This window comes from Zootermopsis nevadensis, unplaced genomic scaffold (assembly GCF_977971745.1).
Source record: "Zootermopsis nevadensis isolate Lab colony 2312 unplaced genomic scaffold, Znev_1.0 Znev_ptg000009l, whole genome shotgun sequence".
NCBI lineage: Eukaryota > Metazoa > Arthropoda > Insecta > Blattodea > Termopsidae > Zootermopsis > Zootermopsis nevadensis.
Window position 1 is genome coordinate 6083905 of NW_028259141.1, and position 13262 is coordinate 6097166.

At 37.9% G+C, this 13262-nt stretch overlaps 2 protein-coding genes, 1 long non-coding RNA gene and 1 other non-coding gene across 4 annotated transcripts in view; 1 reads left to right on the top strand and 3 right to left on the bottom strand.

The window, feature by feature from the left end:
- Window positions 1–1555, bottom strand: CHOp24 (transmembrane p24 trafficking protein CHOp24). The gene is made up of 3 exons (XM_022062972.2): window positions 1071–1555; window positions 726–965; window positions 1–263 (listed from the first exon to the last, which is right to left on the bottom strand). Exons 1-3 carry the CDS (start codon window positions 1201–1203, stop codon window positions 31–33), a joined length of 606 nt encoding a protein of 201 aa, XP_021918664.1. The 5' UTR covers window positions 1204–1555; the 3' UTR covers window positions 1–30.
- LOC147874422 (uncharacterized) overlaps window positions 1–6791 on the bottom strand; it is a 168261-nt gene extending 161470 nt beyond the window's left edge. Inside the window, exon 1 of the long non-coding RNA XR_015534310.1 lies at window positions 6697–6791. This is a non-coding gene — a long non-coding RNA (uncharacterized LOC147874422). The remainder of the gene's footprint in view (window positions 1–6696) is intronic.
- TRNAH-GUG (transfer RNA histidin (anticodon GUG)) lies at window positions 1507–1578 on the bottom strand. The gene has a single exon. It is a non-coding gene; the product is annotated as a tRNA-His (tRNA).
- Window positions 1806–13177, top strand: 14-3-3epsilon (tyrosine 3-monooxygenase/tryptophan 5-monooxygenase activation protein epsilon). The gene is made up of 6 exons (XM_022062968.2): window positions 1806–1964; window positions 5179–5378; window positions 7841–7947; window positions 8381–8518; window positions 9006–9211; window positions 11108–13177. The coding sequence occupies exons 1-6, from the start codon at window positions 1901–1903 to the stop codon at window positions 11161–11163; spliced, it is 771 nt and encodes a 256-aa protein (XP_021918660.1). The 5' UTR covers window positions 1806–1900; the 3' UTR covers window positions 11164–13177.
- The last annotated feature ends 85 nt before the right edge of the window (window positions 13178–13262 follow it).

Consider the following 13262-nt stretch of genomic DNA (forward strand, 5'->3'; position numbering starts at 1 on the left):
TAAAAAATGAAAGAACTTTATTTGTTATCTTTACACAACTCTTCGCACTTCAAAGAAACGTTTAAGATAGTAAACTTGTCCCATTGTCATTGCAACAAGCACCAAGGCTTCAAAGAAGGACCAAAGGACCACTCTAGAGTTAGTACTCTCATTGATGCTTCGATGAATGCGATCTCGAAGTTGCATGTATTCTTGTTCGTGCTTTACTCCAGTTAGTGTTGCTGACAGCTCCTTGATCATTTCTTGAAGCTTGTCATGGTCATCTAATGTGGAAAAAGTCACTATTAATTCAAGAAAACAACTTGCTGAAATTAAAATGTAAATGGCATAACACACAGACTTCGACACTAGATGAAAATGGTCAGTTTAATGCTCCAACTTCCTTCCCTCTCCATAAAGACCTCTGAATATCCACTTTGAGTAGGTAGGTGAGACCTTGAGCTGTTCTGAATAGAAGTAGCAAAGAGAAAGATCTCTCTTCCAACATTTCATTCAGCTCAGTCACATTACTGAACTCTTAAAAATACTATTAAAAATGGACATAACTATGGCAGATAATAGTGTACTATCCTCTTCTATCAGTGTTACACTTCTCACATTCTGCAAAGTATATCAATATGATGTAATTATTTCTAGAAATTTCCCTTGACAAAACACTTCTATATACTGTAATGATTATGTCTTTCTTATAACTGCAGTGTTTCACTACTTTGTATATTTCCTACCATGTCCTTGTGAAGATTCCTTCGGTGACTCGCCAATATCCATGTTAAACATTACAACTTTGGGAGTCATAGTGGACATCTGGTTGCTGAAGCAGTAAGTGTAGACACCAGCCATATGTGCAGCAAATGTATACTTTCCGCTTGTTTCCCTTTCACCCTGGTATATTACCTTACCATCGGGCCCTACTATTTTTACATCTATATCTAAAAATCCACCCTCAGCAATCTCAAACATAAGTCCTGAAATACAGAAAACAATTACAAGACAACTTAATCAAACAGCATACTGGTTAAAATCTCACCATTTACCACTGAGTAAAATTTCTACTACTACAATGTTCATACCCATTTTTGTGCCGGACTCGACTTTATCAAAGAAACATTCCTCGGCATGCGCATCAACAGTTATAAAATATCCATGGCTACATCCAAAATGCGAAATTAGAGATAATAAAACAAAAACGTTTACTTTGAACATTATTAGCAACACTATCACAAATTATTCGCCTGCACTCCTTCCACGTCCAGCGACAAAGATAAATAAGAACGCAGATTGCATTGTATAATGCACACTTTGTTTTTTGTCCATTTGATTCGTACTAGATGCCAACAGATGGCTGATGATTCCAAATGGTGACGTTTCATGAAGACTCAATTGCCAGCAAAAAAGCTTTCATGGACTCTTTTTGACGTGATGTTGGCAGTGACAAATAAAAAGTTCGGAAAAAATATTGCTTTTAATAGAATAAAAAACCTCAGCCGCCAATGGTTGTTAAACCATTGCCGTGACCAGGATTCGAACCTGGGTTATTGCGGCCACAACGCAATGTCCTAACCACTAGACGATCACGGCTATTGTGAGGTACAACTACGTCGCTTCACTTTTTATTAAATATAGAAAGCCATATTTATTTTTTAGCATATGTTTTGATGATTTTCAATGAGATTTATACACAATAAATAAAACAGTCACAAAATCTGAATACTAAATTAGTCGGCACTTCTTACAAGTAAAAATACTCTGAACTTCGATTATGACGTAATTGGCGGAAGAACACAACTTTGTCTTTCCATAGTGGCGAACTATTTTCAGTGTTGGCGGGCGCGGCCATCTTAGTTTTCTGTGTAATAGTGGTCGTCTTGTGCAGTGCGTGTGAAATCCTGATTCATCCGTCATGTCGGAAAGAGAGGATAATGTTTACAAAGCAAAATTGGCGGAGCAAGCTGAAAGATATGATGGTAAGCTTTATATTTTGTATAATATTCATTAGAAGCTGAAATATTTGTGTTAGAAAATAGCCGACTTCCAGTTTGGTGATTCGACGCTGCCACTGACCGTATGACAGCATTAGTGTTAGAATATTTGCTTATTTTCATCGTATTATGAGTTTATTTAGGAAGAATTTAAACGTAGTTATAGCAGTAGTGTGACACTTTGCATTACTTTATAGGTATTATAAATAGTTGCAGTCGTGTTGTAAGGAAATCGAACAGAATCTGATGGCTCGGGCCAGGCCCAAAAGATCGATGCGTCATCAATGTAACTAAAAGGGAATGCTATTTTCCGTTTGTTAACGTGGAAGAGATGCCAGTTGAGTTAAATATGCGTCATTAAGCAGAAATTGACTTGCTTAAAATCTTATACGTACCAGACCTACTGTAAGTTACGTGAATTATGCTGTAATGGTGAACGGTTAATGCATTCCTCACTAGTTATCTGTTCGTATTTTGAAAGAAGTATATTTTTTTAAAATTTGACCTGTATCATACCTAGTAATAGATATACTCAACAAGTTGCAAGTGGGAGTGGCATTACTTATGAAAATATATTAACAATGTTGCCAGATGTAGACCAACTTGGTGTATCATCGTTAAGGCTGTAGTTTATGCGTATAAAATTAATCTCGTAGAACAGCCATGTCAGAACTGTGCCGTATCTGTGTTGACTGTACAGATTTCTTGAGATTAAATTGACATTGGAACATATCTCAGAACTAGTGTGATGGGTAATAAGGATTCATTGGTATTATCTGTTACAAATGTGGAGGAGGGGTGGAAATGTGACATCACATCCTGCCTTGAGTAGCACACAGGCAAGGCTAGGCGCCAGCAAGACTCAGGGCAAACAATTTGTTACCATGGCAACGGGAGTGGGTGGGGATCTCCCTATGCTGACCAAGTATTGATCTGCCAAGCTTGCTGTGCATTGCCCTAGCCTACCCTTGTCTGCCTGTCTGTCTACCTATGGGTTAGAGTGAAAATCACTCCTCTGTACCCGTTATCCCCTTTTCTCTCCCATTTCCAGGCACAAACGCAGAAGCGATTCTGCTACCTGTCTATTGAAACCACAACATAGCATGCATGTGGATTCACAGCGAATGAAAGGGGATGCTTCATGAGGAAAATCAGTATTCGTAACCTCGTTTTAGTTCATTGCTTCAGAATTACTGCTTGAGATGAAATAGGTGGGGGAAATTAGGATTTATTGTAGAAATTGTACATTTCCTTTGAGACGTAGCCTTTCCCCCATCAGAACAATGTAGATAATGTACACAGCAAAAGAACAATAAGAATTATTGTACATAACATTAATAGTATTTTGTTTTTGTCAGTTGTGTATAACATGAAGCTGAATAGCTCAATCAGTAAAATGTCTATGTATGAATGAATAAAAATGACTGTGCACTTGCTGGATGACTGAGATTTGTTTCCCAGCATGGCAGGACTATCACTATCATGTCAGACCTGCCTGATGGAAACCAATGGTTCCATCCTCAAGGTTGAAGCCAATTGACCACAATTCCATCTGATTCAAGGTCTCTGTGCTTGGAGCTTTAGCTCCACATTCTCGATCTGTTTTCTTGGTGTGGTATTTACAAAGCAGAGGTGCCATTGTAGTAACTATAACATTCTGAAGATCAGCATTAAGAATAGAGAAAAAGTGCTGGTTGTCTGTTTATAAATCTGTGATCAGTACTTTTGCCATAAGAGAAAGTAGGGAATACTAGAACTGATGGTCTGTGCGGGTGAAATATTGGGGAAAATTATGTTAATTCTGAGATAGACTAGATTTTCTAAAGCACTGGTGGTCAAAATAATTTTATGTATGACAATGTACTTTATAACAAGTATAATATTTGAACACTTCACAGGTTTGGAGTGTAATTATGTGACTTATTTTCATGGTGACTAGTTTTATAATAAGCATTTTTGCAGCTGGTGAGTAGACATAGTTTATGGAAGGTACCTTCCAAGGTGATTGAGGAACATGATATTTCCCTCCCGTTTTTTGGCCCTATGCTTATGGAGATGTTTAATTTGGCACAGTACCCTACTTAGCAGAATCTCATGATAGTTGCTTAGTTTCAGAAAATTCCTGTACAAATGTCAAAATTATTCAACAAAGGCTGCACAGTCACAAAGGATATGTGAAGCTGTTTCTATTTCATGATAGCACCTTCTACAGGTGAGGTTATTTACTTACCCCAGTTTAAAGAGGTGTTCCCTTAATTGTCACTGTCTTGTAAATAGTCTTGCCACTTGTCTTATTTAGAATCTGTTGAACTTCACTCAAACATTGTCGGTAATACAGATTGTTAGGGTCCAGTTCTTTTCTTTGTGGCACCTCAGTAATCTCAAAGTTCATACATTGTCTGGGAGCAAAAGAAAATTCTGTAACACCAGAGTCAACCATCATCTTTGACTGAGGAAATGGACCACCCTCCAGAATTTTAAATTGGTCATTCCAAGAGCGATCCTGAAACTTAAAGTGCAAGGTAACTGATTCACATTACAAATGAAACCACAAAACATGTTACAGAACAACAGCTAAATATCCATTCATGTTCAGGTGGCATGAAACTGAGACAATACAAGATGCCGATACAAATAAATTTGCCTTCCATATGAACAAATGATGCAACATCTCCCACCCTGGAATTCAGTTTAAAATATTTGTAATGGAACTGTTTGCTGAGCAATGCTTTACTGATGGTGCCAGGCAAATATTTTGGCAGCTGTCCATTTTCTGTAGACTGAGCGTTCCCCCTGCAAATGTTCGAATGTGTCTGCCATTCACGCCTCTGGTATTTAGGGCGTATTTGTGATGAAACAGGACCAGTAGAAGACATTATCAGCAATGGCGGTCTAAGAGGTCCACATGTATCTGCATTTATTTCTCTTCTGAGAAGGGCGGGGACTAGTGAGACATCGGATGGGATGCAGTTCATGCATCGAAGCAAAGAAGAAATTATGTATGAATTATTAATAAACTTTTGTGTTTTATAGAAGATGGGGAATTATTTGATTTACTGAGTAACTATAAGCTTCTGAAGGACTCTGATCCTAGTAGTTGGTTTGTGTCTGAATACTGAAATTTGTACTTTCGTTTGCTTCTGTTGTAGCTTTAACTTACGTGTGTATTAATGGTATATTTTCTGTTTGCCTTGTACAGAAATGGTCGAGGCGATGAAGAAGGTAGCATCGCTGGATGTTGAGCTGACTGTTGAAGAACGTAACCTTCTGTCGGTGGCCTATAAGAATGTGATTGGAGCTCGCCGGGCCAGCTGGAGGATAATCAGCTCCATTGAGCAGAAAGAAGAAAACAAAGGTGCTGAGGAGAAATTGGAGATGATCCGGACATACAGATCACAGGTATTGCACGAAAATAATTGTTTTTATAGTATAATTTATCTTAAACTACTGTGTACAAAACTTAAGAACATAAATAATCTGTGGCGTAACAGCCCTCCGAGAACCAAAGCCGACTAGCTGGCTGCTAGCCTCACATTCACCTGCCTAAGCATAGGTGAACGATCATCCAACCAGATATAGGGTGACGTGTGGTCAGCACGACAAACCCCCGGGCATTGCTAGCATTCCTGACCGGATTACCCTACTCATTGTAGCTCCCCAATTTCCTCACGATGCTGGGTTGGCACCGGTCCCATAAACTGGTCGAAAGCTCGTAAGAATATTTCTTCTCCCCCGAGACCCGAACCAGCGCACATTCAGTATCACCTGTCCAAAACATGATGCCTCAGACCGTGCGGCTATGGCGCGGGACCTTAAGATCATACTTAAGAAAATAAAATACATTGGTCTTTTGTACAAAGATATTTCTCACATGTGTTTGTTACCTTCTTCTGCTAACCTCTTTGTTGTATTGCTTATCTGTTTATTAGAACAAGGATGTTTTTTGGTCTGTTAGTAATGCAGCTGGGGTAGCTCAGTCTGTATAGTGATTGACTACTGTCAGGATGACTGGGATTCGATCCCCAGCAGGGGCAGAGGATTTTTATTCAGTCACCATCTGAACAATTTTTTCATCACAGATGTAAATTTGGTCACAGTGGCTGCACTGCCTGAGGAGTGGGCCTTGTGCCACTTGGTCACTGGGACCGTGGGTTTGAATCCCACTCAAGCCATTAGTAACGTACTGTTAAGTTAATCTTTAAGGAAGATTATCACTGGACATGTATTCCGCACGTCATTAGACAATATCAGAAGATTTACTGAATGTCCATGTAGGACAGATTGTAAATAATCAGGTATGTTCAAATAAAAAATGTATAATTTTAAGAAATTTGTCATATTTGTTCAAGATTGCTGTTTTATACTCCTTTACTAATTTCTGAATGTATGTATTTAGGAAAACGTGTACCGAATGTCATGTAGGGAAGTTGTGGGTTAAAATGTCAATATTGGTGTGTGGTTTTCATAGCCGATTTAGGCAGATGCCAAGGTAATGCCTTAAGTCAGGTCACAACCACGCTCCTCCACATCCTTTCCTATTTATTATTCACTGATCCCAAGAGCTATGCTGGCGGTAGCATAGTTACTGGTAGGGCCTCCCTAGCCAGAACTGTCGAGGGGGAGAGGTCAGACTAAGACAGGTACCCTGGTCCTCCTGGTTGGGGGTTGGTCGCAAGGCTAACAACCTTACACTGTAAAAAGGAAGATGTTTCGAAACCTCAATCAAAGCCTCGGACAGACGGACCTAACAGAGGACCGAATGGAAGAGGAGAATTGAGGAGGCCATGGACCGAATACAGACTGGAGAGCCGTAGAAGAAGAAGAAGAAGAAGAAGAAGAAGATCATCCTATTATTCAGCACCATGCAATGTATCAGTCTATGGGTACAGCACAAAATGTTGCCAGATTTGGATAGGCAGGGCAGGAAGAACTCTACATTACGCTCTATCCCAGAAACAAATGAAAGTAAGGAAGAGTGTAGTGGAACATGCACTGTTTTACATCTTATTTGAATAGGAATACAATTTAAGGATGGTAGTCATCTTTAGGTTATGTAATGATTGAAGAATTTCCCCACGTTTTCTATATTCTGAATGTGTGAAGGAACAGTGTTCTAAAGTTAGCTTTAGTTTCTGTGGTTACTAGAATGATTTATTATTCCCCTCCCACTTACTGCAGACTAAATTTAAAGAGAATGTGGATTTGGTAACAAGTATTGTTTAAAAATGGATAAAGTGTTTCTTTTTTATGTTACATTGTGTCGAGTCTGATGAGAAGGGAAAATACTTTGAAGGTTACATATATTACTTTAGACAAATCTTAATTATTATCCTGTTATATCTGAATTCTGTAAGATGAATTGGGTGTTTTAGGCACCATTTTCCACAGATGAAAGTGTGTCACCTGGTCCTAATATTGATATTTATGATCGTATGTGTGTTATACATACAAATCATAACTGTTGCCACGGTAACATTTTTAAAGGATTTTCAACCTGTGGCTTGCAGCGTCCTACATCTGGTTAACAGTTCTGAGTCCACTTTTTTCAGTGTGCATAGTTCTTGACATATAATTTGTCAGACTTGGAAGTTGATTAGTTTTAGAGGTAAAAATGGGAACATAACATGCAATTGGGCATTGGAATGATTTCTATGATTGTGTGAGTGAAGGTATTATTATTGAAGACTTGTATTAATCTGTCAAGAGTGAGTTTCAGTGTCAAAACCAATGTATGTATTAAAATATTTTCTAGTTATTGTGATCTACATAGGTTTATCGCCAGACTTAAAAATTGTATGTTCATGTTTCGAGTATTTGCAGCAGCTATGATTTTGAGGTATCTTAATTTTTTGTCTTTACAGGTAGAGAAGGAGTTGCGTGATATTTGCTCTGACATCTTAGGTGTTTTGGATAAACATCTCATTCCATGCGCTTCAACTGGTGAATCTAAAGTATTCTACTACAAAATGTAAGATTTGTTTCCAGTTATGTTACTGATTGAACAGTGTCAAGTGTTATGAATATTTTGCATTTTGGTCCCTTCAGCAGCAACTTCACTGTAGTGCTAGAACACACTGTAATTTTTGTGTATTTAGTTTTGGTATTCTTTGAACAAAGAATATGTTATGGGCCTGCTCATGTCTGCCTTGCGGGTTTCCGATGAATAACCTGCTTGGCTTCTTCAGTGGTTGAAGATAACTCAGGAGGCTGCATTCCAAGGGCCAGGTAGATCATCCAGGCATCTGGAGGACCATGACTGGGGGGGGGGGGGGGCCTTAGTCCATCTCTGTGGCTCCAACTCCCAGGAATCCCACCCTCCAGCATGGATTATACATTTTCAATGTTCCATATAATGTTTTTTTAATGTGTTATAGTTCATTCAGGTCTGGTACTTATTTTAGGAAGGGTGATTACCACCGATACTTGGCAGAATTTGCCACAGGCAATGACAGGAAAGAAGCCGCTGAAAATTCATTGGTTGCATACAAAGCAGCAAGTGACATTGCCATGACAGAACTACCACCTACACACCCAATTAGGTAAGCAGAATATTTGTGTGGTTGCCCGTTTCCTTCAGTCGAAGACCATAAATCATAGAGGGTCAGAAAATGCAGTTACTTTTTTCAGATAACTGGTGTAGCTGAAGATAGCTGTGTTCTTGGATGTTGTGCCTCGTGGTCTGGTAGAAGTTTACTGACGTCTCGGCTCTGAAATGCCATCTACCAGACTGCATGGTGCAATATCCCATAAGACGGCCATCTTCATACTCTCCACTTTGAGAACCAGAAATTTTAACTAGTAAAGTTGTTTCACGTCCAGAGTACAAAAAAATGATCAGCAGTTGGGACATGGGATTGAAAGCGTCAGTTATTTTATTTTGAAACAAATTCAACAGTATTATTAGCAGTACTGTTAAGTTTCAGATCCCCATTGGTTTTAATTATGGCTTAAGTTTTTTGTTTGTAGATTTATTGAGTGCACACCTTGACCTTTTTGTGCTAATGATTAATTTATATTTTCCTTCAGGTTGGGTCTTGCACTCAATTTCTCAGTGTTCTACTACGAGATATTGAATTCGCCAGACCGAGCATGCCGACTGGCCAAAGCAGCATTTGATGATGCTATTGCAGAGCTAGATACTTTGAGCGAGGAGAGCTACAAAGACTCCACACTTATCATGCAGCTCCTTCGTGACAACCTCACACTCTGGACATCTGACATGCAGGGAGATGGTACGAATGAGGACCAGACTGGCCAACAAGCTGTCACTGCTACCTAACCATTCCACATCCCATACTCTTCTAAGATACCTTTTATTCTAAGTTAGAGTTGAAGATAAAATAATTGTAAATTATACAGTGGAATCCTCATTTATTATTTGACTTAATGCAAAATTTATACAGCCCTAATCCAATCATGTCATTGTTGAATGTCATTTATATAATGTGTATCATTCAATCCTCTATAAAGTAAATCTTACCTGCGTATGTGGTATGCCTGGTTGTTATCTCTCCTGAAATGGTTTATTCAGTGACTGATATGTAAATGTCTTAAAGGCAGCCATTTCATTTTAGAAATTTGGTGTTTTTGTTTAAAACCCAATATCTTGGTAATTTTTCATGAATTATGAAATGGACACTGTGGGAGACCATTTTATCACAATTCATATGTACATATTTTTTGAATATATAGCTTTTTAATAAAAGTTTATTTAGCTTTTTGAAACATTCAGTTTAGTTTTTAGTTTATTCTAAATTACTACATCACTGGCACAGGTTTCAGTTGAAATAAAGCTGTCATTGATGTATTTATGATTTGTGCGATTGTACATTATGTAATCCTAACTAGGTCTTGGCATTTGAAATAAAACGTGATAGAACACCCAAGACGTATCTGACGGAACACCTAATAAACACATTACAGATGTTTCACAATGACCTGCTTGACTTAATGATAATGGGTGGTTTGGTGATACCATGTGAGTGTATTGTAGTCAACTTTTCTTTGTGCAAAACATTGTTTGGCTTAAGTAGAGTATGTTTGGTGATACTTGTCTCAGTGCATTGATCCATTTTGTAGTACATTATACAGCATTGACATGAATTTTGCTTTGCAGCTGCAATATAGTGCATCTGTTCTTTTTGGTGAGGCAATTGTAAGAACTGCTGGCAGTTTCCTGGAATATATGTATTTTCCTCTTTGAAAATAACAATTCTTAATTTTTGTGTGGATTTTTTGGGGTTTGTGAAGAAACACGAAAGAATGCTACTGTGATATTAAATGTTCATGCCTATCATTGACTAGCCATATTTTCAGTTGTGCATGACTATAGTCATTGGATTTGAAGAGGGCCTCATTGGTACTAGCTCTAGCTGTGCGGTCAAGGCTCTGAAGTGCAGGGATGCAGAATGGACCCAGCAGTAGTCTGCCCGGAACAACTGAATTTTTCATCTTTAGTTTAGTACCAGTGAAATGCGTAATTTTCTCTCTCTTCGTGTCATTTCACAGTGGACTCTAGATTTGGTTTAGATTAGTTTTATTCTCTAAAAATTGTTCAAAATACTGAATTATTTCTTTTGTTGCTAGTTGAGCAGTTTGAATGTAATAGTTTAAAATATTCACTGAGTTCCTGAGATATTCTTAATCAATATGCTGGCAGGCGTGCCACTAATTGGAGTCGCGGTTTCCCAGTATCTAACTTATGTCAGTGTACCATGCTTCATTTACCGTCATCACTATTGTAGTCAGATTTGACACTTTATTGGCTATTTGGTTAAATATTCGTATTGTGTCACTATCACATCTATGTTACTCGAAGTATTACCTCACTTTATTTTGAGCTAATTCCATTCTATTGGCTAACAAAGACTCGAAACGCCAGACTGCTTTGAGCCGTTAATCTTATTTTGAGAACTTGAAGGTGAAATAAACGTGCTATCTATGTCTGTTGCAACAGAGTTGTAGAAAAAGTAGCATGGGTATCAGCACATCATACACACTTGACTGGTTAAATGGGAATTTTACTATGCTTGAAGTATTAAAATTGTTATAAATGCTGAAGTAGTGCTCAGTTGAGAGCAAGTTCTACTAAGATCTTTTACTTAAGTTTTGCTTCCCTTCATTTACAGGAGAAACAGAGCAAAAGGAACAACTGCAAGATGTGGAAGACCAAGATGTGTCGTAACTCTCTGCCGTTTAACAATCGTAACAACGTAACGTCATAACTACACCCACGTAACGTCGTCGTAAACAAACAAGCAACAACGTAAAACTTGAAAAGAAAACATCTTCATCTTGTTTTTTTCGGTGGCTGAAAACCGTTCGCGTGAAATCTACCACAAACCGACGGACGGACTGATGGCTTAGTGAACATGGACACAAACCACAGCATTATATTAAAATAAATAAAATATTGCAAATGTTCCGTGGGGGGAGGTTTCTGTAATACGACTGCTTGCTCGATTGTTTGGGGCTGAGGGGGGGATTCAAAAACATCACTGCTATTATTAATTTCACAACTTTTTATTAAAATGACAAATACACTTACTAAATTGCCAAGTTCTTTTCTGTGTCCACATGCCAGCATTTCAATTTTTAAATGTAAAGTTGGAGTTGGCTAATGTATCACTATGTTGCAGCAGTATTAACAAATCATAAAACTTCTCTTCGAGTGTGCGTGGGGTTAAGAAAAGTGAAATATTTTCCACTTATTAGTAAAGACATTCTTTCTGAGACTGACACCTTCTCAGATAAGTAGGTCATTGTGTTGTATGTTTTGGCACCACTGCAATTTTTTACATAATTCCTAGCAATCATTCCAGTAAATGAGCAAGTTGTTAAACAATTTATTTTTCTCTATCAGAAACGTATTATTGTGAGTATTATATGCTGATAATGGCCTCCCTTCACCATTTTAAAATGTCCCCAATTCTTAGTGAATTACTGTGGGTTGAGTGTAATAATTTATTGGTACTTAACGGAACCAACGCATCCTCTAGTTGACGTTATTTCCTTGGGAATGTCTGTAGTAGTATTGGTAGAGAAATCCATTTCTTTCCCTCCCTCATCCCCCCATTATGCAGCTCAGCTTTGGAGTTGATACCTCAGCTTAGTTTTTGTTTCCTGATTCTTTGAAATTGTGTTGTTAAATTGTGCTATGCAAATTTCTTACTTGATAGCAATACTGAAAGCAAAACCAAGTCCTTTGCTAAAGAACTAACATATTCTGTTAGTGCAGGATATTTTTGTAGGCTAAAGAAAAGAAAAAAGTTTGAGCAAACTATTTTCTTGTATTGTAAAGTTTTCTGTGTTTGATACTTCTGTTCTTTTCTTAAGAGAAGCTTAGTGACAGCCATGTCCTTCCTTGTGTTATGATTTAGATCTCATTGTTGTCCATGGATTTTTAACCAGTTTACTATAAGCAGAATTTTTTTACAGTAATTGCTGTTTTGTTTCATTTTCTATATAATTTGCAAAAGAAGATTGTGCATGTGCTGCTGAATAAAATTTAAGTGTCACTACTGACTTGGTTTCTAGAAGTTTTTGGTTAAAAATCCATGGAATATGCCCAGGACATCATTAGCAGGGAAAGATTCCCGAGTGTTTTGAGTGGATTCATCATAGGAAGTGAGAAGGGGTACAAAGTCTGGTTCCTTGACTGCTACCCACTTTTCTCTTGGGCAGTCTTCTAGGATGAGTTGTGAACCCATAATCATACAGTGAAGATATCTTTATACTCCACTGGTTGTAGACTTTCCTACATGACTGACCACTAATGGATGTGGCATATGTATCCCCCCCACAATTAAAGTTTGGCTTGCAATTTGAAATTGCTGCATCTCCCAGGTACAATGGTAAGGTGTAATTTTAATTCTATTGCTGTAAGAAAATGTGTACATTACTTTGGAAGTTTGTTGGACATATTTTCATGTTCCCCCCTTTTTTTAGGTGTCAGTGAAAGTGGTTATTTTGTAAATCTGAAGACGGCAAGTGACAGCATTTATGTAATGGTTATATTTAAAAGTAAACATTAAAACTTCCCCAGTCTTAGCTTTAAATTGAACACTTCACCACAATCCATGTTTTCTGGCCTGCTTCAACATTCAATGTGCTACCAAACACTAACCAGATAATTATTTCTGAATATTGTGGAGGCTTGTACTATTGTAGACAAGAAAAAAAAATCGACCTTTATGTAAGCTTCAAGTGTTTTTTAATCATGCACCCTATATGAATATCCCTGAATGAGTTTATTGGCATGCAGAGAATGGGTGAGATTAACTT

Bases quoted from the DNA above. Each gene is read 5' to 3' on its own strand.
- CHOp24 (XM_022062972.2), bottom strand. From the start codon at position 1,203: ATGTTCAAAGTAAACGTTTTTGTTTTATTATCTCTAATTTCGCATTTT. The intron at 966-1,070 runs GTATGAACATTG...TCTGTATTTCAG, and splicing joins CGAGTCCGGCACAAAAATGG to GACTTATGTTTGAGATTGCT. The intron at 264-725 runs GTAGGAAATATA...TTTCCACATTAG, and splicing joins GGAATCTTCACAAGGACATG to ATGACCATGACAAGCTTCAA.
- 14-3-3epsilon (XM_022062968.2), top strand. From the start codon at position 1,901: ATGTCGGAAAGAGAGGATAATGTTTACAAAGCAAAATTGGCGGAGCAA. The intron at 5,379-7,840 runs GTATTGCACGAA...TTGTCTTTACAG, and splicing joins TCCGGACATACAGATCACAG to GTAGAGAAGGAGTTGCGTGA. The intron at 7,948-8,380 runs GTAAGATTTGTT...TACTTATTTTAG, and splicing joins AAAGTATTCTACTACAAAAT to GAAGGGTGATTACCACCGAT.